Source organism: Denticeps clupeoides, chromosome 17 (genome assembly GCF_900700375.1).
Source record: "Denticeps clupeoides chromosome 17, fDenClu1.1, whole genome shotgun sequence".
NCBI lineage: Eukaryota > Metazoa > Chordata > Actinopteri > Clupeiformes > Denticipitidae > Denticeps > Denticeps clupeoides.
In genome coordinates, this window is record NC_041723.1 from 5,238,279 (window position 1) to 5,258,449 (window position 20,171).

General features: G+C 49.1%; 1 protein-coding gene across 5 annotated transcripts in view; it reads left to right on the forward strand.

Moving 5' to 3' along the window:
- Positions 1-20,171, forward strand: part of LOC114767427 (genetic suppressor element 1-like) — a 48,096-nt gene that overhangs the window by 21,847 nt on the left and 6,078 nt on the right. For 2 of the 5 annotated variants that reach the window (XM_028959220.1, XM_028959219.1), the window contains exons 3-7: positions 12,282-12,479; positions 15,081-15,289; positions 17,436-17,587; positions 17,684-17,881; positions 19,536-19,700. In XM_028959220.1, the coding sequence (XP_028815053.1) occupies positions 12,282-12,479; positions 15,081-15,289; positions 17,436-17,587; positions 17,684-17,881; positions 19,536-19,700 (922 nt within the window). Of the gene's footprint in view, positions 1-4,295; positions 4,421-6,890; positions 7,063-12,281; positions 12,480-15,080; positions 15,290-17,435; positions 17,588-17,683; positions 17,882-19,535; positions 19,701-20,171 lie in introns of those variants that run through there. The other 3 variants (XM_028959221.1, XM_028959222.1, XM_028959224.1) reach the window with 3 other exon arrangements.

Sequence of the window (20,171 nt, forward strand, 5' to 3'; positions counted from 1 at the left end):
ACCCAAAGAACACACACTCCCACACACACCCACAGCCTGCTAGTATGTGCGGCGCACTGCTTGTGAATGGTATTTCTCGCACGTGAAGGCGCAGTAGAAATTATGGGCAGTGACGGCGTTCTTGGCTCGGGACTAAGTAGCCCGTCGCAGCGCCCGAAGACGGCGCCATCTGTGTGTGGGGAGCGCTTGTCTGTGCGGCTGTGCCGGCATTTAGACTGACAGGTAATGATTAGCCGCCGCCATCTCTAATAGAGTTGTGTACAGTTTTAATTATGTGCCTGGAATGCATTTGAATAATGCGGGGTCACGGGGTCGTCCGTGTGCATTTGGTATTGCTTGCATATTGAGCAACTGTCAGTGTGTGTGTGTGTGTGTTGTGATGCTCATATTTACAACCGTGTCCATTTATTAAAGTGGCATTAACGTTGGTGCGAGGGGGGGCGGGGCTTTACATGCTGACTGCATTTGTGCCCCCGCAGCTCCAGGCAACCAGGGTCACGCGGAGAACGAAGGACCGCGCCCTGCCATTTATCAGCTCGGCCGTGTGTGGCGCGATGATGGATGCAGGTGCTCATGGGAACTGATCAGGTTAATGAGCGAGTCAGCCCGGGCCGTGCTTCCTAACGAACGCGTGGCCTGTCCTCTTAAACGGCCCGCGAAGCGCAGAATACCCACAATGCAACAGCCACAGCGCAGGATGTCATTCGTCAGCTGTGCGCGTGTGTGTTCGTGGTTGCTTTTTCCTGCAGTGTGTGTTCTTGCTTTGCAGAACGCGGCGACCTGTGCAGTTTAGTGGGAGCGCTCAGGGTCACGGCTGGGGGCAGCGGCGTCCCAGTGTCCGCTCAGTCGGACTGCAGATGGAGTGTGTGCGTGGTGTGTATCTGTTTCCACACGGCACCGGGACCACAGCCGGCGGGGTCGGGGTCAGAGCTGTGGGCGTCGGCCTCGCTGTGGCGGGGTGGGTCTGCGGTCCCGATTGTTCTGATGCTCCTGAACAGCTGCTGCGCTGACTGTGATCTATATCCCTGTGTGTGTGTGAGAGAGAGAGAGAGAGAGAGAGAGAGAGAGCAGTGGATCGCCATGGTTCATACCACAGCATGAATAGTGAGGGTACTGCTCCAACTTTGAATCTGACCTTTAAAAATGTTGCGTCATAGCAAATTATTTGATCACTTTAGCAGCCGTGACATGATATTAAAGCACATCATGACATCATGAAGTCTCACTGTTCCATTTATACCACAACAAGACCACCCTTTCCCCAGACAGTAATCGGTCAGTCATACTTTAAATGTCATAATGGATCAGAATCAGAAAACTTTATTAATCCAGAAGGAAATCGCTTAGAAATGCTGGGCTGTATTCATTTGTTTGCGAAATATTTGCTGGTTTGTCAGGAATGTTTCAGTGCAGGTGCCTGTCATTTCTAAAAGCATTTAAATAAAAGCTTAAACTGACTGCATATATTAACATGCAGGTTTTCTAAATCATTGTGGCGTTTAATATTTTTACTAATTTAGCTGCATGCAGAGTGAAATTGTGAAATTGTCTCAGTAGGGTTTTGGTATGTCTCCCATACTAACAACTGATAAAGTATCATTTTTTTTTTTTTTTTAACAAAAAGACGTGTTTTAATACATAACAGAATATGATTTTTCACATCCATGTATTTGCATATATTATGTGGTATAGTCCACACATCGAAGATAGTATTATAATGATATTATAAAATAAATATAAATTAACCCCCGACTGGGTCAAAACAATGTTCTGTCGCAAAATTGATATGCAGGAAGTGACATTGACTATATAATTTGCATGATTTTGGGCATCTTCTCAACCACCATCAACCTCACGCTTAAGTCATAATCAATCAATGATCATAATAAAGAATAACACATGATGCCACATGGTGTCACCTAGACTCCACCCACCTTTAGCAGAGGAAATATTTGCTGTGGCAAATTAGCTGTTGCCCCTTTAAATGCATCTAAAAGGCGGTTTAACACAGCGCACTTAATTGCCGTGGAAACATATGGCCCATCCACTCGTGTGTCCCTGGGCCAATCCCTCACACACACCTCTCCTCTCTCTCTCTATCGCGGCCCCTCCCTCCCCTTCCTCGCTTCCATTCAGCCCCGCTGCCCACCCCCCACCTCCACACCCAGCGATGCAGCTGCAGGTGCCTCCGTTATGAGTGGTGAATATGCACCCATGCACACACCTCTCCACTCACTCTCTCGCTCATGCACACAGACTCACACACAGAGCCTTTCTCCCGCAGCCCTTTCTGACCCGGCCTGCTCCGGAGGTGAAGTGCTGGCTGCCTCTGAGCTCCTCTTTGTTTCTCGCACACTTGACTTGGACACAGAGCAGAACACATGCGCGTTTGGGAACGTGTTTGAATGGACAATTTTGTGAGTGTGTCTTTGTGTGTGTGTGTGTGTGTGTGTGTGTGGATGTTCGAAGTCTGTGTGAGTAAGCCGGAATCGGCGGGAGGGGGATTCGTAGGAGATTGAACCTCCCCCCTCTTTTCATTTCCATCCTCTATTCTTCTCTTTTTTTATGTCTCCTTCAGAGGGAGGCTGAAAGGTTGGATACTTGTCGTTTGCACAAAGAGAGGAAGGAGGGAGACGCTGAAGGGTGTGTGTGTGTGTGTGTGTGAGTGTGTTGCTGAACTGTGTGTCAGGCGCTGTCAGGGTTTCAGAATCCCTAGGTGAAGGAGAGTTTCCTTTCACCCTCTACCCAAAATACGAGAAAACGACAGGGGGAAAAAAAAGCCCTCACTGTCACTGTCAGGCATCTCCGCACTCGTCTCTATAAAGCCTTCAGAAGGAGGGAGAGTGATGGAGAGGAAGAGAGGCACCCGGGGAATAGGCAGAAAATCTGCAATTATGCCTGAAATGTATGCAAAACAGCTGTTAAATGGTCGCGAAAGGCGAGCAGCTGTACTGCGAGACGCCCGCAGAGCGGGATTCCGAGATGCCGAGCCACTTTGCGGGCTCGCAGGAGCTGAAGCCTTGCTGGGATCACAGCAAGAACATCCTTTCATTTGCTTGTCCGCGTGTGCAGCTCCAAGGAGTGGATCTCCTTGTTGGAGTTAGCTGCGGTGGGCACTTCATTTGCACTCGTCTCCAGGCTGGGAATGACTGTTGGCGATATTATTTATTGTCTAGATTCATTTTTCCCGAATGCAATCGAAGAGGACAAGAGCACTTGCCAGTTGGCTTTTACACAGTGTTAACGAAATGAAATTCCGCTTAAATTTTGGTTTTGTATAATATATTTTTGGGCCCAGTTTGACCAAAACGGGTGTGCACTATTACAGAATGTGATTTACAGACTTGTGAGATAACGTTTGTTATGATGGTCTGGCCTTTAGTCTTAAATCTCCCCGATTTATGGCGGCTGCATGTTGCCACGCATGTAGCAGGAAGTGGCTGTAAATCTTGCCGTTTACAGCTCCTGCTCTACCCCCCCACGTCTCAGCATACATACAGGAAACACACACGCAGCATTTGGGGGAGACGGGGAGGGGGGGCAGCCTGGCCATTATGGGCCCTATAGCATAGGGGGTATAAATCTGCCCCGGTCAGAGCCGTGGTGCGAGGATGTCCTTTGTTTTACATCGACACTTGTGTGTACGGTCTGGTGCCATTACTTCACACAGGGCAACGTGCCACGGGGATAATGGGGTCAGAGGAAGTCGGTGTTCCTGTGGCAGTGGCGGCGCAGGGAATGCGAATGCTGTGTTTGGTGAGCATCGCTCACAGCTCGGCTCTAAGCCGGTGACTGGCCCCTAGTGGTCTTCTCTGTAAATGGTCTGAGGAGATGGAGGGTTCTCTGCCCACATCGTCCACAGATTTCCACAGAAGGCATGAAAACAACAGTGATTTTCATCCCTGAACCTAAAGTGCGGTTTAGGTTGCCGCTCCGAATGTCTCTGGTCTGTGACCTCCCTATCAGACACCATTATGTTATAAATGATTATTAGACATATGTTATTGGTTATTATATATATCATATATGTATATATGAAAGTGAAAAGTCTGCTTTCAGCCATCAGTGAGCAGTGGGAAACCATGACAGGCGCCCACGGAATACATATATATGTGTTATGATGGCCAGACCATATATACATATATATATATATAATTTTAAGTGTTAAGATTTTCAGCAGCTCTTAGGTTCGTCATTAAGCGCTCTGCTTGAAGCCCCTCCCACAGAAGGCGTGGCTTTGTAACAGGTGCTTGTTTTCCACGCCCCCGCAACGCCCGTCTCCGCCCAGATTCCGCCTCCCATCGGCGCTGGCGAAGCTGCGCGCTTCATCCCCGGGTAGATCTGTTTCACGGGTCACGGTACCGGAGCTCCATGGATAAACTCGCGTGCCGGGACTAATATCGCGGCAGGATTTCCCACGGTGAGTGCTACGACGGGCAGCCGAGGGATTTCCGTCCCCGTTCTCTTTCCTTCTCTCTTGTATGGTTTAAGCGCGGGCTTAAGTTGTTTCGACCCGATTCATAGCCACCTGGATCTTCGTTTGGAGCGGCGGCGCCGATCCGTTCCGCGTTCGGGATGCGGTTCCGAGCGGAACACGGCGCGGCGCTCGCCCGCGGATGCTGTTCGTATTGATCGTTACCGGCGCCACAGCAGCAGCAGTCAGCGAACCGCCGAAGTTCCTGAGCCGTCGTCGCATCATCTGACTCGGGTCGTTTGGAAGAGAAGCTCCCGGGAGTTGTCGGTGATGCGCAAGACGCGTCCACCATACCAAAAAAAATGAAATAATTTTTTAAGTTAAAAAACGGTGAGGCGCATAAAGTTGCCGGTTTGGATGTAACGTAACAGCACGTGAATGATTTGCCGTGAATGTTGGTGGTGCCCGCGGCTCCGGTAACGCAGCGCCGCCCGGAGCGCGGCCCCGTCGTGTTGACGCCTGCAGGTCGACTTCCGACCCTCACCTCCCTCCCTCCCTCCCTTCATCCCTCCATCCCTCCATCCATCCATCCTTCCTTCCTTCCGTCCCTCCCCCACTCCCTCCTCTCCAGCTACAGTTTCACCCGCCATCTGCTCGGCCGGGGTCGCTCTGCCATTGTTGCCCACCTTCATTTGTTAAAACCAGTCGCTGAACCCGAATGAGAGTTTAGGGATTTCCTCACACACACACACACACACCCCCACACACACACACACAGCAACTCTCTGATCATATTACTTAATTCTAGCAAATTGTGAGAATATTATTGTGGGCCGTTTGAAGTGATGGAGCCGACTGTGCTGGTGGGTCGTCAGGGTTAAGCGGCAGGTTATCGGGGCGTCTCGAGGGTCTCAGGTGTCCAGCCCGTCCTGCTCTGGAGTCGGGGCTGGCGGCGCTTCAGGCCGCGCCGGAGTGGAAAGGCGGCTCTGGTGACTGAGTCTGACGTAGAGAGCAGCGCTCGGCCAGTGCTGTCAATCAGACCGACATCGGTTGGCCCAGGCGCTAAATGGAGAGCGCGCACACACACACACACACACACACACACACACAAACGACACCTCCATTTTACCCAGGAGGGTGTGTGATTGATTTGGCAGCCCTTCAGAGCTCTGGCAGGTAGAGATGAGCGTGATGTGTGTCTACCGGCGGCCTCGTGCCCTCGGGCCGACTGACCCCTTCCTCGGTGGTCCGGCCCGCCCTGCACAAAAAAGCCCCGCCGTCATGCAGCCGCGCTCCGTCTTAAAGAAACGCAATGTTACGCTTGCCCGCGCACTCCCAGGCGGCCCGGCTCGGGATTGTGTCCGCGCATCGCGCGCCTCCCCGTTATTTCCCCCAAACCGCGTTAAAAAGAGTGTACGCGGATAAACGGCTGGTAATGTGCTGGTCTGAATCTTTTCGACTTGTCATCAAGGTGCTTCGATGGAAGGACGTGAGACGTGTGTGTGTGTGTGTGCGTGTGTGTAGATCGGATCTCTTCCCTTTAGACTCAGTTTGTCGGTCCTCGTCAGGTACATGTACTTAAACACACGCAGCGCTGCCAGCAGGCCACTCTGTGGTATCGGTTGCAGGGTTCAGGTGTACCGTGTGTGTGTGTGTGATAAAGAAAGAGAGAGAATGAAAAATAAGGGGGAGTGGCCTACGTCGGGCAGGTCGATAAGGCAGCGCTCAAACAAATGTGCCGGGCCTGATACGGGACGACCGGACAGGAATGTTCCTAGAGTCCAAAAAACCGCCTGGAGATCCTTCTTTTCATCCGACACATTTCTTACGATGAAGGCGTGGACGGCTTGACGTGCTGGGGAGGGAAGGACGTGGGGCCGATATACGCGCTTTCTCCACCGTATATATGTCTGCAGTATAACGATGACGTTTTGTGCTCTATTTTTAAATGCCAGTCTGGTTATTCGCCGCCTGTTCTTTCCGCTGTTCCGGGGTGACGGAGGGTGGATGGAGAGGGAGGAATTTTTCACCAGGGGAGGAAGAGGCTTCAAAGGCACTGCAGAAAAGGCCACGGATGCTGGATACACACACACACACACACACACACACACAAAGCCCTGCTCTCAGGGTGTTATTTACAGCACCTTTCCCACCCTCCTCTCTGGCTCCCTGTCATACAGCTCAGAGCACTGCTGTGCTATTAGCCTGTAATTAGAGTGAGTAGCAGGGAGAGTGTGTGTGTGTGTGTGTGGGATAGGGAGAGATGGGAAGGAGGGTGCTCCGCAGGCCGTGTCTAGCCAGGGGAGCTGAGATGGGTAATTAGCAGACCGCAGGAAGCATTAAAGCTGTGATTAGTGATGGCATTAATGGGGACGGCAAGCGGGGCCCAGGAAGGGAACGAGAGGGACGTGGAGGACAGGAAAAAGGGGCGAGAGACAAAGAGAGAGAGAGAGCGGCGGCGTGGACCGTGCCAGGCGGCGCGCCTGTCGTTTCCTGTTTGCAGACGTATCCTGGTGAATCTGGTCGGTCCTGTCCGATGCTCCGGAGCCCGGGGGCCTGATTATTAAACTCTTTCCAGCGAAGCTGTCGCCTGACCGGACGGTTCAGCTGCATTCTTCTGCTTTTCACGTGTGATCCTGAAGGGTGATGTATGTACAAGCACACGGTTATTTATGTGTGTGTGTGTGTGTGTGTGTGTGTGTGTCTGGGTCGACAAGGTTCGATGAGTCTGGATTTAATGGGGTTAATGTTTTTGTGTGGGGCAGACTTTTACCAAAGTTCAGGAAATATAGGGGTATTTTTGGGGTCCCCAATATCAAATAGTATCACGATTTGGTTTGTGTTGGACATGCTGTAGCACAGTTATGGTTGTCGACAAAACTTCCCTATTTGAAGTTAAATTGCAGGTCGATCGGCAGTTGCCGATGTGACTAAAGATACTAATTTACATTTACGGCATTTATCAGGCGCCCTAATCCAGAACGCCTTACTATCAGTAGTTACAGGGGACAGTCCGCCCCTGGAGACACACAGGTTTAAGTGTCTTGCTCAGGGACAGCATTGTTTCGTCTTTTGGTTAATAGGCAAGACAGAACATTTTAGCCAATGAGTCTCATCCAATGATATTGCAGGGCATGGGATGACAGAAAGGGGTGGGGCCTTCCAACTCGCTGTTGAGGAGACAAAAGCATGCCGCCCATGTGTGCCAAACCACGTCTTGGCCCACATTCATTTGTTATTCTGTCCTTTTCAGAACTACTCCTTGCAAAACAACTCATGGCGCATGTTTACGAGAGGCTTGCGTAATTCCACTCGTCACATGTTCTTTCTACGACAGAACGTTGTTTTGGAAAACCTAAGGACCAGTTGTTGGTGAAAGACCGTGCACTGTTGCTTCCGACCCCTTGTGACCCAATCGCAACCCAATAAGTTAGTGTACTGCACTAACTTATTGGGCAACTTTCAGCAACTCTGAAAGTGGCATAGTCCGAAGCTAGCCGTAGGGTTGGACATAGAAATATAGCTGCAATATGGCTGCGAGTGTCTTTGCGGGCCCTCATAAAGCTTTAAAAAACGAATGTGCGGATAAACAGCGTGAAGGTTACAGAGAAATCTTGCGCGCATGCCGTGTAGAGGACTCTGTATGAAGGGTATAGTTAAATATGGATTTTGTGTGTGTGTGTGTGTGTGTGTGTGTGAGGATGAAAGCAGACGCAGCCAGACTGCATGTGCCGCTGTCTGCGCTGATTCAGGTCTGCACTAATGAGCCTCTCAGGTGTCGCTCGGCCAGTAAGCAGCTGGCAAACTGGGAGTGCTGGTGAGAGGCGGGGCTGGGAGGGCGACGTTTGGGGGCCGGGCGGGGGCCCGGGTGGTTGATGGGTCTCCTGGGTCCAGGTCAGGTGCAGAGGGATGCAAGTCGTGGTCGACTGGCGTGGTCGACTGAACTGTTATCAGAGGAACAGCTGGCCAGGGGCAGGAGGAACATAACACACACACACACTCACACACACACACACACACACACACTCTCGCACACACATATGGTTAATAAGCAGGAGGGCAGGTGGGTGCCTTCGTGGTTTTATTTCTGGCCAGGACTTCACTGCGTCATTTCGGCTCCGTGTGATGTGTGTGTGTGTGTGTCTATTTAAAAAAAATCCCATCCATCATCTGGCTCTTACTCCCAGCTGTTGGTCTAATGAATTTGCATGAGCTGCTGGTGTGTTGGGGAGTTCAGCGTGTGTGTTTAATGAAGATGGGGGATAGTGTGAATGTGCGGATAACCCTGCCAACTCCTGGCTGAGAGGCTTGCTGGGGAAATCCAGTCAGGGATTTTACTGCCCCGCCTTTGTTTGGCTCTGTTAACGGTAAAGTTAACCCTGTTATGAAAATTTCACTTTGTGAGATTATTTAACATGCCCGTCTATGGCCTGTCTGTGGTTCTGTAGGGGCTAGAAATGGTGATATGTACAAAGCAGGCGTTCAGAGAGCAGCAGCTCAGACGGTTGGATCTGGAATTTCTCCCCTTATGTCGTCATAAAGGGAAAGGTTACCTCCCCTTTCTCATGCTTCGTCTGCTCACATAATTTCCCTCCCCTCTCCTAAAAAAGGAACACCACAGACCGTCATGGCTTCCAAACGTGCAAAGCATTGCAGTTGCTCGGCGACTGGATGTAGAAATTAGTATTTTTTTTAGCTCCGTCACGCAGACACGACTTCCGCCAAGGTGCCACTGAGGTGCCACTGTGCAAAGGACACATTTCGTTGAGTGCACTGTGTGCTGTGCTGCAGTGCATCACAATGACAATCACTTCACTTTCGCTTCGTTTCTATAGGCCGCTCATTAACATTTAAAGCTACGGACATCGAAACCGTGCATCCTGGGTAAATGTCATTGTGTGACTGGCTCAAAGTGTCTGTAATTCTGCACTAAGGCTGAATCTCGGAAAGAGACTTCAGATACAGTATTTGGGGACCACTAAGACCGATATAAAAGTCATAACAGGGGACCTTTAATTGATCTGGAGTAGAACGGCGAGATATCTGCTGCATTTTGAACTCACCCCAGCCTTTCGTCTGAAGCAGGGGCGCAGTGTGTTTTTGCAGGGTGACTTTTTCGGCGCCTCTGGACACAGTTGTGCTTGGAGCTGGTTTGTGTATTTCTGTGCTTGGTGTACTGTGATGACGCGGGGAGATTTCTCCTCCACGGTGTCGGGGGTTATCTCCTGGATGTGCCGGGGTCGGTCTACTGAGGACGACGCGCGGTGCTCTAAACCTCACAGACAGGAATTAAGTGTGTGTGTGTTGTTCATCTCCTGTGGTTTGCCCGAGCGGTAGAGTACAGTGTGTGTGTGTGTGTGAGAGAGGGAGAGAGGGAGTGTGTGTGTGTAATCCTTGGCCTGCTCTCTGTCTTTGAAGAGATAACCGCAGCTCCACAGGCTCCATTTAACTTGCCGCAAGGCCAACTCTCACCAGGTCGCAGATTAACAACGCTGCGTTACTCTGTGCGAATGGTGGAACTGTTCGTGCCGTGTGAGATACCGTAGTTAAAATGTGGAGTATTACACTGTGCGGAGGTGTATGTTGATGCTCAGTGTTACATGGTGAGTTGTGGTCCAGCCTGATGGGTTATGAAGATCTGTTGAGGTTCACCGTAGCATGCTGTGCTGAGGATCAGTTAGACATACTGTGTAATGATGATGACCCTCAGTTTGGCATGATGGGGTATGAAGCTGTGATTTTGGTTTCGTTTGGCATCCTGTGTTATGTCTGTTTGTGTGTGTGTGTTTGTGCTATGATGCTGTGTTTAGGTCCAATCGGGCATGATGTGCTATGATACTATAATCCTATGGGTCAAATCCCCAATTGCCAATGTGGCACTGAGGTCCCCTTGACAAAGTACCGTCTTCACACACTGCTCCCCGGACAACTGTCATGGCTGCCCACTGCTCACCAAGATGATGGGTTAAATGCAGAGGACACATGTCTTTTTGTCACCGTGTGCTGTGCTGTAGTGTTTCACAATGACAATGTGTTTCACATGCAGTGTTTCACAATGAATTTTCTCTCCCTGCAGCTCTGTTTTGACCGAGCGCGTGACTTGTCACACCGCCGTCCTCTTCTGAGGACAGTTGCGGAGAGTGAAGTGCTTACCTGGCTCGTTGCTAATGGCTCTGCAGTGCAGGTGGCGCCGAGAGCTGCCGCCTCCATCGGCCACTAGGTGGAGACAGTGTGCACATTGCGCTCAACCTACAGGAATTGAGTGAAAATGAGCCTCCGAGATGGATGCTTGCCTTAGTGTACAGATTAAAGGGTGGAGGCTGGAACAGGATTGCAGTGAGACCGGTTTTAAGTGAGCTTTACATCTAATGCAGGGTAATTATGGGCTTATGAGACCTGAGAGACTCTCTCTAGTAAAACACTTGGCTCCCAGCTGTGTTATGGGGTCAGAGGTCCCTGGAGGGAAAGTGGATGAAATGATGCAGAGATGCATTCCTCCCTTATCACATCATGCACAGGCTGGGATGAGAGTCTGGGGGACTGACTGGGGAAGAGTTCAAGGGTCATGTTAATTTGTAATGTCATCTTTTAGACACACCCACTCACCTCCCCACAAACACATTTACGCAAAGAAATTGGCAAGTAGCAGTTATTTAGCACGGCTCTTACATTCTAATGAAATTCATTACAGAGTCCTGCTTCACTTTTGGTTATCGGGACACATCTTCTGGACACTAAACTGTGCACCAACTTGCCACTGTATATACTCCATTAAAAGCAGGATTTATGTGTCCATTTTCACACACAGAGCTTTTTATACAGATTGGTGGGTCATTGGTTTCATTCATTGACAGGGTTTACCCTGATATAGCTGCGTGTAGACACTTCGGTCCATTATGGGAAACCTGCCCTGTTTGCTCACCCTAATCCTCTCCCCTCTGTGATGGTGTGCCCCCAGCGACTCTTGAAATGGCCCGACCATCTCAGACGCCTTTATTGCACAGAAAACCATTGACGTGCCACCTGTGCAGATTAAGACAGAGAGTCTGAAACAGATTATCTGAACATATCTGCTTGACGTGTCTCTGTCTGAATGTCTTGTTTTATCAGTATTTCGGCTGCACGTGCTGTTAGAATCTGCATATTGATTTTTGTGGAGATGACAAATGACAGTGATGCAGATAATGATGTTGTAAATAACACTACATTTTTTACATTGACGTTTATTTCTTATATAGCCCAATAATCACATACAGTATGTCTCAATGGGCTTTGACAGGCCCTACAGATGACACCCCCCACACTGGACCCTTCTGCACACAAGGAAAAACTCCACTAAAATAACTCTAGGAGAGAGAAAAAAGAAAGGAAGAAGGAGTGATACAGAGAGGGACGCCCTTCCAGGGTAGAGTGAGCCTGCAGTTGGTGTCAGTGCAACACACCATCCCTGTGTTTGCATGGACACTCACATTAAGACTAATTGCTCTATCAGAATAAACCCAGACATATACAGGTAACACCTGGGCGGATGGGAAGGATGCTGATAAGCTTAAAGTACTACAAAAAAAGTAAATCTCACAACTTTTTCAATACAGTCCATTACAGCAAAGTGTGACTGGCTCCTGATTTCAAAATGTTTAAAAAGTTTGATATGAATGAATCAGTGGGAATCTTTACTTGGGATGATGATGACTGTGGAAGGACAGAGTAGTAAGGAAGTCTGAAAAGGAAGTTTTGAGGGGTCATCCGACCTATGACCTATGATCCTTTGGTCTCATGTTGGCTGAAGACTGTGATTTGTTTCTTGGAAAATGAATGACAAAATAAACATTCCTGCCTCTTTCTCTCTATCCCCGCCCCTTTTCAGGCATGAGCCATGAGCCAAAGTCAGCATCGTTAGGAATGATATCCACCGCAACACGCAACACGGCAACAGTCAGCCCTCTGACTCCGAATGCGCTGAACGGCTCAGTGGTAGCCAATGGGAACGCAGCGCCACAGTCTGCCCACTCAGGATTTGCCGCTGCCCTCCGCAAACTGGCCAAGCAGGCTGAGGAGCCCAGAGGTGAGAGTTTGACTCGTCTCCACATCTTCTCCCATGCCCATCAATCCATCTGTCTGCCCCGCCCTGCCCCGCCCCCTCACAGTTCCCGTTGAGCAGACTGCAGTCTTTCATTTAGCATCGGTGTATATGAGTGTGTATCTGCCAGTATTTCTGTGTGTGTGTGTGTGTGTGTGTGTTTAGTGAATGTTCTGTATGCCGCTCCGCTCCCTGCCTGTCTAATGGAGTCTGTAATGAAGCTCTCCCCTCGCTGTAATGACCCAGTGAGTGACAAGCCATGCAGAGAGAACAGGCTGTTCTGTGTCAGGAGGAACGCTGGGGAACATGGAGATCTTCCTTTGCATCCAGTCACACGAGGTGCACTAGTGTGTCTCCTCAGAAACATATGATCTTAACAGATTTGCATGCTTCTCTTTGTCATGAATCAAGAACAGGACCAATTTTGCGAGTTCTGTTTACAGTGACCCTTGACCTCAAATATGAAATAGGCCTCAAAATAAAGTAAAAGAAATGTACCTAAAACGTAAGAACTCTCAAGCTCAGCTCCATTTACATATGGTTATTCTGGTAATATGCTAAATAAGGGAAAATTGATAACAACAGAACCATTTCATGTGCTAGTTGTAGTGATAGATAATGTATGTAGATGGATTGGAAGGGACACACACAAACACACACACGGCCCATTGATATCATACCTATCACAACCCCTGCGTTCGTTGTTTTTTCACGTGGCCAGAGTGCGGAATAGATTTGAATAATATTTGCATATTGAAGCGATGCTCAGATGGTTGGCATCTAGCTCAGATGCCCATCTGCCTGTGAGATTGAGTTCTTGTTCCTGCCAGAGAGCATGCACACTCACACACACACACACTCACACACACACACACACACGTACACCTCTGATACTCAATTTTTCGTTTTGAGAGGAAGAAACAAGGAGGCCAAGGAGGAAGAAAGGCTTGAAATTTGGTGTGTGCGAGTGAGTGAGAATTTTTTTCATTGCTGTCCAGGAAATGTGTGTCCAGGATCCGTTCTGTCTCTCCGGCCGCTCTCCCCTCCCTCCTCCTGACTGGCCGAGAGTTTTAATGAAGGGTTTTGATTGACTGACCTGCGACCTCTCTATCAGCCCCGTCGGCTCCTTTAATTAGAGCGTAATCGTGTTTAATTAACTGCGCTGGTCTCCAGCATTTTGTCTCTCCCCGTTCTGTCCGTCTCCTCGGCTCCTTTGTGTCCGCAGCTCTTTTCTCTTGCTTTTTTTTTGGGGGGATACGAGTGTTTTGTTTATCTGTCTGCTCCTTTTCTCATCTCGCAGACTTTTCATCAGCTCTTCCTGTCTGTCCCCTCGGCCATTCATACCCACGTCTTCTCTCTGCCCTTCTGTCCTCTCACTCGTCCATCCACGTCTTTCATCCTCCTCAGCTAACTGCGTCTTCGAATCGGGTGGTTTTTGTGCGCCTGTCACGTAGGAGTGTGTGTGTGTTTTTGTCACGCGCTTGAATGAGAGAGTGCGTGTGTGTGTTAGTTCAGCTCTGTTGCTGAGTGTGTGTATTGATTGGCTGTGGTGTGTGTGTGCGTGTGTGTGGGTCTAATTGCTGTTGACTTTTGCTCTGACAGGATGAGTTTCCTCTCATTTCATGCCCTGTCAGTCCTGCATATCTCTCCATCCCTCTCCACCCTTCACCGCCCGTCTCCCCGCCAACCCTCGGCCCGTTTCTGACATGCCTCTCTTGTTCTGTTTCACACACACACACACACACACACACATGCACACACTGTTCTCTTGTCTTGTCGTTTTCAGTCAACAGTACGTCCACACACACACTTCCCCTCTATGTGTTCTAATCAGATCCAGCAAGTGAATCTCTGCTAACTGAGAAGCTTTGGTTTCTGATCAAATGCTGATTACACCTCGACAGCGCCTTGTACTCACACACACACACACACACACACACACACACTCTCTCTCTCTTTCCACCTGAGCTCATGAAATGTGTTTGGCTCTCAGGTGCCAGAGCGATGGATAAGAAAAATAAGTACTGTGTGTATTTTACGATGTGAGTGTGACAATGTGTTACCATGGTGCTCACAGTGATCACCAAAAAGATGTGTGTGCTTGTGTGTGTATGCGTGTCTCAGGTACACCCAGACACTTCCACACGGCAGGTATGTGCGATCTTCATCACCCTTTCCCCGCACACACTTTTCACGCCGTTCCAAAAGGGAGGATCCTGCAGCAGATATGAGCGGCAGATGTGTGTTCGCAGGAGAAGCGTGTCGGGATGATCGCTGATAAAATAAAGGACTGTCTCTCTCTCTCTCTCTCTCTCTCTCTCGTGTCTTTCTCTTTAATTCGTGTTCACACACAGACACACACACACAATCTGATCAAAGTGGCAGGATGCGGAACAGTGGGTGGAGAGGAGCTTGTGTGTTTACTGCGGGGAGATCGCCATCAGTGTTTGTTTCTTTATCTTCCTGAACTGGCGTCTGATCTGAGGAGTGATTTCACTGGCTGTTAGGGAGTGAGATCTCGGTAAAGGGGGGGGTTTCAGTTGAATGAAGACCTGAAGGATAACAACGTTTCTCCCCTTCTTCCAGGCCCCTCCTCCATCAGCAGCGAGTCGTCTCCGGTTTCCTCCCCTGCGACCAATCATAGCTCCCCGGTGAGCACTCCAAAGCGGGGCCCCGTGGGGCCGGTGATGGTGCCCCCAGGGGGTCACAGCGTGCCCAGCACCCCGCCTGTGGTGACCATCGCCCCCACCAAAACTGTCAACGGCCTTTGGAGAAGCGAGGGACGCCAGGTTAGGGTGAGTTGTCCTGCTGACACCCCCTACCAACAATGCGTCACCCACATGTATGAGAAGTAGATAGATAGCCAGCGGTAGTTTAATGAGGGAGCTTTTAATTAGATCTGTCTTCACCCTATAATAAGAGAGAGAGAGATCTTAAAGGGTTACTTTGTCCTGTACAGGTTACGATGCAGTTTAGAATTAAAGGAGACAGGAAACGCTACGATGTCAAGAGGAGACGAACCAAAGGCCGCGGGCATGCTACTTCAAAAGGTTTAATGGGGCTGGGTTTCGGAATTTAGGTGGGTTGTGAATGGGTCCTGGCTCCTCTCCATGCCTCAGTAACGTCATGGCAAACATCACAGAGCAGAAGGGTGGGAAGCTGTGTGTGTGTCTGAAGTCTGATAGCATGGATGGGGTGTATATGCAAAGAACGCAAGGACTGATTAGCGTTCATATTTTAATACAAATATATAAAGTGAAGTGATTGTCACATGTGATACACAGCAGCACAGCACACGGTGCACACAGTGAAATTTGTCCTCTGCGTTTAACCCATCACCCTGAGTGAGCAGTGGGCAGCCATGACAGGCGCCCGGGGAGCAGTGTGTGGGGACGATGCTTTGCTCAGTGGCACCTCAGTGGTACCTTGGCGGATCGGGATTCCAACCGGCAATCTTCTGATTACGGGGCGGCTTCCTTAACCGCTAGGCCACCACTGCCCCTTTTTTTTAGCAAGTTGCTGTACAGAATGCGTGTGTGTGTGTGTGTGTGTGTGTGTGTGTCTGAACGGGTTGGTTTGTTCAGCCATTGAGCCTGGCTGCCTGGCATCAGGGGAGCAGCGAGACAATTCAGGGGTGAGCGGCCCGCCTCCCCCAGATCAAACCGGCTTTTCTGCTCCCCAACACAGAGCCTCTGTGCCTCTTTGCTGCTGGCGACGAATAAGAAGACGGCAAGAGGCCGGCGAGAGGAAGCGAGGAGAGTGAGAGAACGGGCGAGTTCAGCGCTGGCGATTCAGCCCGGCTTCCGCCATGTCACCACCCTTGACCCGCACACTTACAAACACTACAAAACTCACGCCCACATAGCACAAAGCACCAGGGAACTCATGCATTCAGTACCTCACACACACATGGCCGGACTTACAAATGGTTTTAAACCCAGATCTGAACACGTCAGTAGAAGGATCACTAATACTCTGATGGCCGGCCACCTCTCATCAAAAAACAGATGGATGGACACCATCCCTCATTTGGAGTGGTGACATTGGTGGAGGAACTATCCATGACGTGACTTCAAAATGTCCCAGAGGTCTCACTTTCATACTTGTTAAACATTCGGTGACACTCTAGCCTGTGAACTTGGACACCGGAAGATGCACTACTGCGTTTTGAAGAAATTGTCAGAATGGCTGGTGGAAGACAGCATTCTCTCGGTTCGTCTTGGCTTTTCGTCCACGTTGTCTCGTTTTGCATCTGATTTCCATGCTGCAGGGATAATCAGCAGATTTGCATGCTGCCCACTGCTGGAGTGCGCCAGAGCGGGGCCGCTTTCGCCGTTCCGAATTTGTTTTTTAACCGTGTGACCCCCCCGACTGCCACGTGGCGATTTGTTTACATTAAAACCTGTCGCCGTGCCCCGTGGCAGCGAGGTCGTCAGGCCGTGGTGTCAGCAGCCATGTCTTCAGTGGCAGTAATGTGCCTGTTGCATGAAAACACCGTCTGCAGATTCCCACTGTTACACCTTACGGCTGTTTGGCTTAACTGTGACCTTACGACCTGGATTATGGCTCCATCTCACCTTCAACTCATTCAGAATGGTCTGCTTTCGGTTTGTTTGATATATCAGGCTTTGTGTGTTTATTGGTAAAGTCCTATAAAAAGAAGGTTACAGTTATATAATGTTTGTTTAGAATTTGAATATCATGAATATTTAAGCATAAACATTCTTTCTCCTGGTCATTAATGATGCATTTCACAGTACATGTATTATTATGCATTGTTGACCTACTAGATGATGTGAAAGAAACCATGTTCTGTACAAAGTGTCACTTTGTTCAGGAAATTAGGTCAATTGCATTAAAAAAAAAAAATGTGTGTGTGTGTGTGTGTGTATATAAAATTACTTTTTCAGTGGTCTGAATATATGTTTTTCTCCACTCCAGGCTGATTCAGTGCTTCAGGTTGCCAACCGAGACTCAGCCCCCCAACAGGAGAAGGGGGTTCATGCCCTCCCTCCACACCTCATGGGAAGCCCATTCGCTCTCGGCCTGCCCTCCAGCACAGCCATGCCGGACCCCCGGCTTCAGGCCCTCAAGTGAGCTTTCATAAACCCACACACACATACACACACATTAGAATATCGTATCTTCCATTAACATCATTCGGTGTGCTTCTCCGCTCCCTCTCCCAGTTTGCAGCGGCAGCTTCCTCACATGGTGGCGGTGGGTGGTGTTGGCGAGGAGTACCTACGGGGCTTCAGGCCGTACACAGGCAGCGAGGATCTGCGGGTGCCCCCCCTCTCACTAGGGCTTGACCCCAGCGCTGCAGCTGTCGCTGCCGCATACTTCCACTCCGGATACCTGCCCCACCCCTCCCTGGGTGCCTACAGGTACACACGAACACACACGCATACACAGCCATTCACAGCCACGCACACCCGCTTGTATGCTCTCATCAACACACTACTCCCACTCACAAACACACATTGCCCCTAGACAATAGACACCATCACAGGTTCATTTTTTTTTTTACTGCAATGCAATGTGAACCACCAGTGGGCATGGCTTCACGTGTAGTTGGCCTTATTATTGCTATGACTGTTTACAACCTGAAGACAAAGGTTTCATTCCTGGTAACACAAGGTTGGTAGATGGAAGCAGACCAGACAATTCAGTGACTCACTATTGCCTCTTGAGGTACACAGTGGTGTCACAAGATTGTTCAAGTCACTAAAGTCAAAGTTAAATCTGGGAATCGTACACATTAAACCATTAAGCGACATATACAGATTTTACCAATTGCCCCAGTTAACAGACATCAGTGGCGTGTAGCCATCTTCAGGTCTGAGGTTAGCATGTTAATGAAGCAGAATTAGGCCAGGTCTACTGCTTTTCTGCAGGCATTAACTGAGATCTGGGCCTCTGTTCCTCCAGGCAGACCCATCATGCACTGGGGGGCTTGCATGGTTTTGACAGGAGTTGAAAACAGGGGGTGGGGAATGTGTGTGTGTGTGTGTGTGTGTGTGTGTGGTGGTTGGGGGCGGGTAGGGCTGATTAGGTCGCAGTTCTTGGACTCAGTTCTGCTCAGACCCGTGCGAGGACAGAAGAGACTTGCGTCTCCCACACATGAGCTAATGACTTTAATGAATGGAGTTAGCTATAGGCAGTCACCGTCACACACAATCACACAGGCACGCATGTTCATGACACAGCTACAGCTGACCTAAACTAATCTGACATTCTTTTTTTATGCCTTTTTTGGTTAATGAACTGGATGCTGTATAATTTATATAGAAATTATAGAATTATAAACCCATATGAGATCACTGGCTAAATTAGATTTAGAAAAATGTACTCTGTGCTGGATGATGACGACATAATGACATTTAATCACAATTTCCGCCTTTGTGGAACTCATTTGTTGAGGCAGTAGAACATGACAGCCACTATTGACCTCTATTCAGAATATGATAAATGAACATGAATATGATTATAGCGATGTCTCACCGTTGTTGAACTGTTAATATTTATGAATGGCTGTTAAATCTGTAATATGAACTGTTCGTGTTACTGGGTAGCACATGTTTATGTAATGAAAGGTAAAAGAGATTAAATGAGGTGAACTGATTTTTATTTAGATTAATTATACCTAACAGTGTTTTAATATTGAACCTGATGGTCATATTTTATTTGATATACATACAGTGTCTTGAAATGATCTCACACGGACCCACTATGCATTTATAAAAATCGGAAAAGATAACACATGAATATGAATGTAGAAAAAATTACATTAAGTTCATTAAAATGTACTTAAATACTTATAAAACCATAAAGAAAATCTCTGTACACGTAGTTTGTTTTCTTAACAGATTTCTGGTTAGAGGCTTAGAGGTGGTTCAGACAGAAATAGAGTCCAGAGCGCATCTCTGCAGGAGAGAGTGCAGAGGTTAATGAAGTTAGAGGGTAAAGATAGAGCTGAAGCAGCAGGAGAGCTTTCTCACATCTCTCTCTCTCTCTCTCTCTCTCTCTCTCTCTCTCTAGGCTGGATGAGGCCTTATGCCTGTCTGCCCTGCGCTCGCCATTCTACCAGCCTCCAGCAGGAGGAGCTCTCTCATTACACCCCTCAGCGCTGCATCTCCCCCTGCCGGGGGTGCGCTACCCGGGAGACCTCACACACCCGTCACTCACAGCTCTGCAGGCAGAGAGGTACACACACTCTCACACACACACACACACACACACACACACACACACACACACACACACACACACACACACACACACACACGTGTATTGCGATACACAAAGATGCATTGCACATACGCTCTCAAATGCACAGAGCTGTCACTGCGGTGTTCAAAGACACGTTCACATATGATGTCCTGTTATGCTTTTTGAACATGTGTGTGTGTGTGCATGTCAGTGAATTGGAGTGATTTTCATTCCTTTCTACTCCTTGTCCTTTGTTTAATTCAGTATCATCCTCTCTAGGGGTCCATGCTGTCTCATTTTGTGTGTGTGTGTGTGTGTGTGTGTGTGTGTGTGCACATTTTGACTTCCTATCGTGGGTGTTGCATCTCGCACCTTTTCTCCCCTGTGTTTCTGTGTGTGTGTTTGTATGTGACTGTTTATGCTTCGTGTTCCTATGGTGGGTGTTGCATCTCACACCTTGAGTGT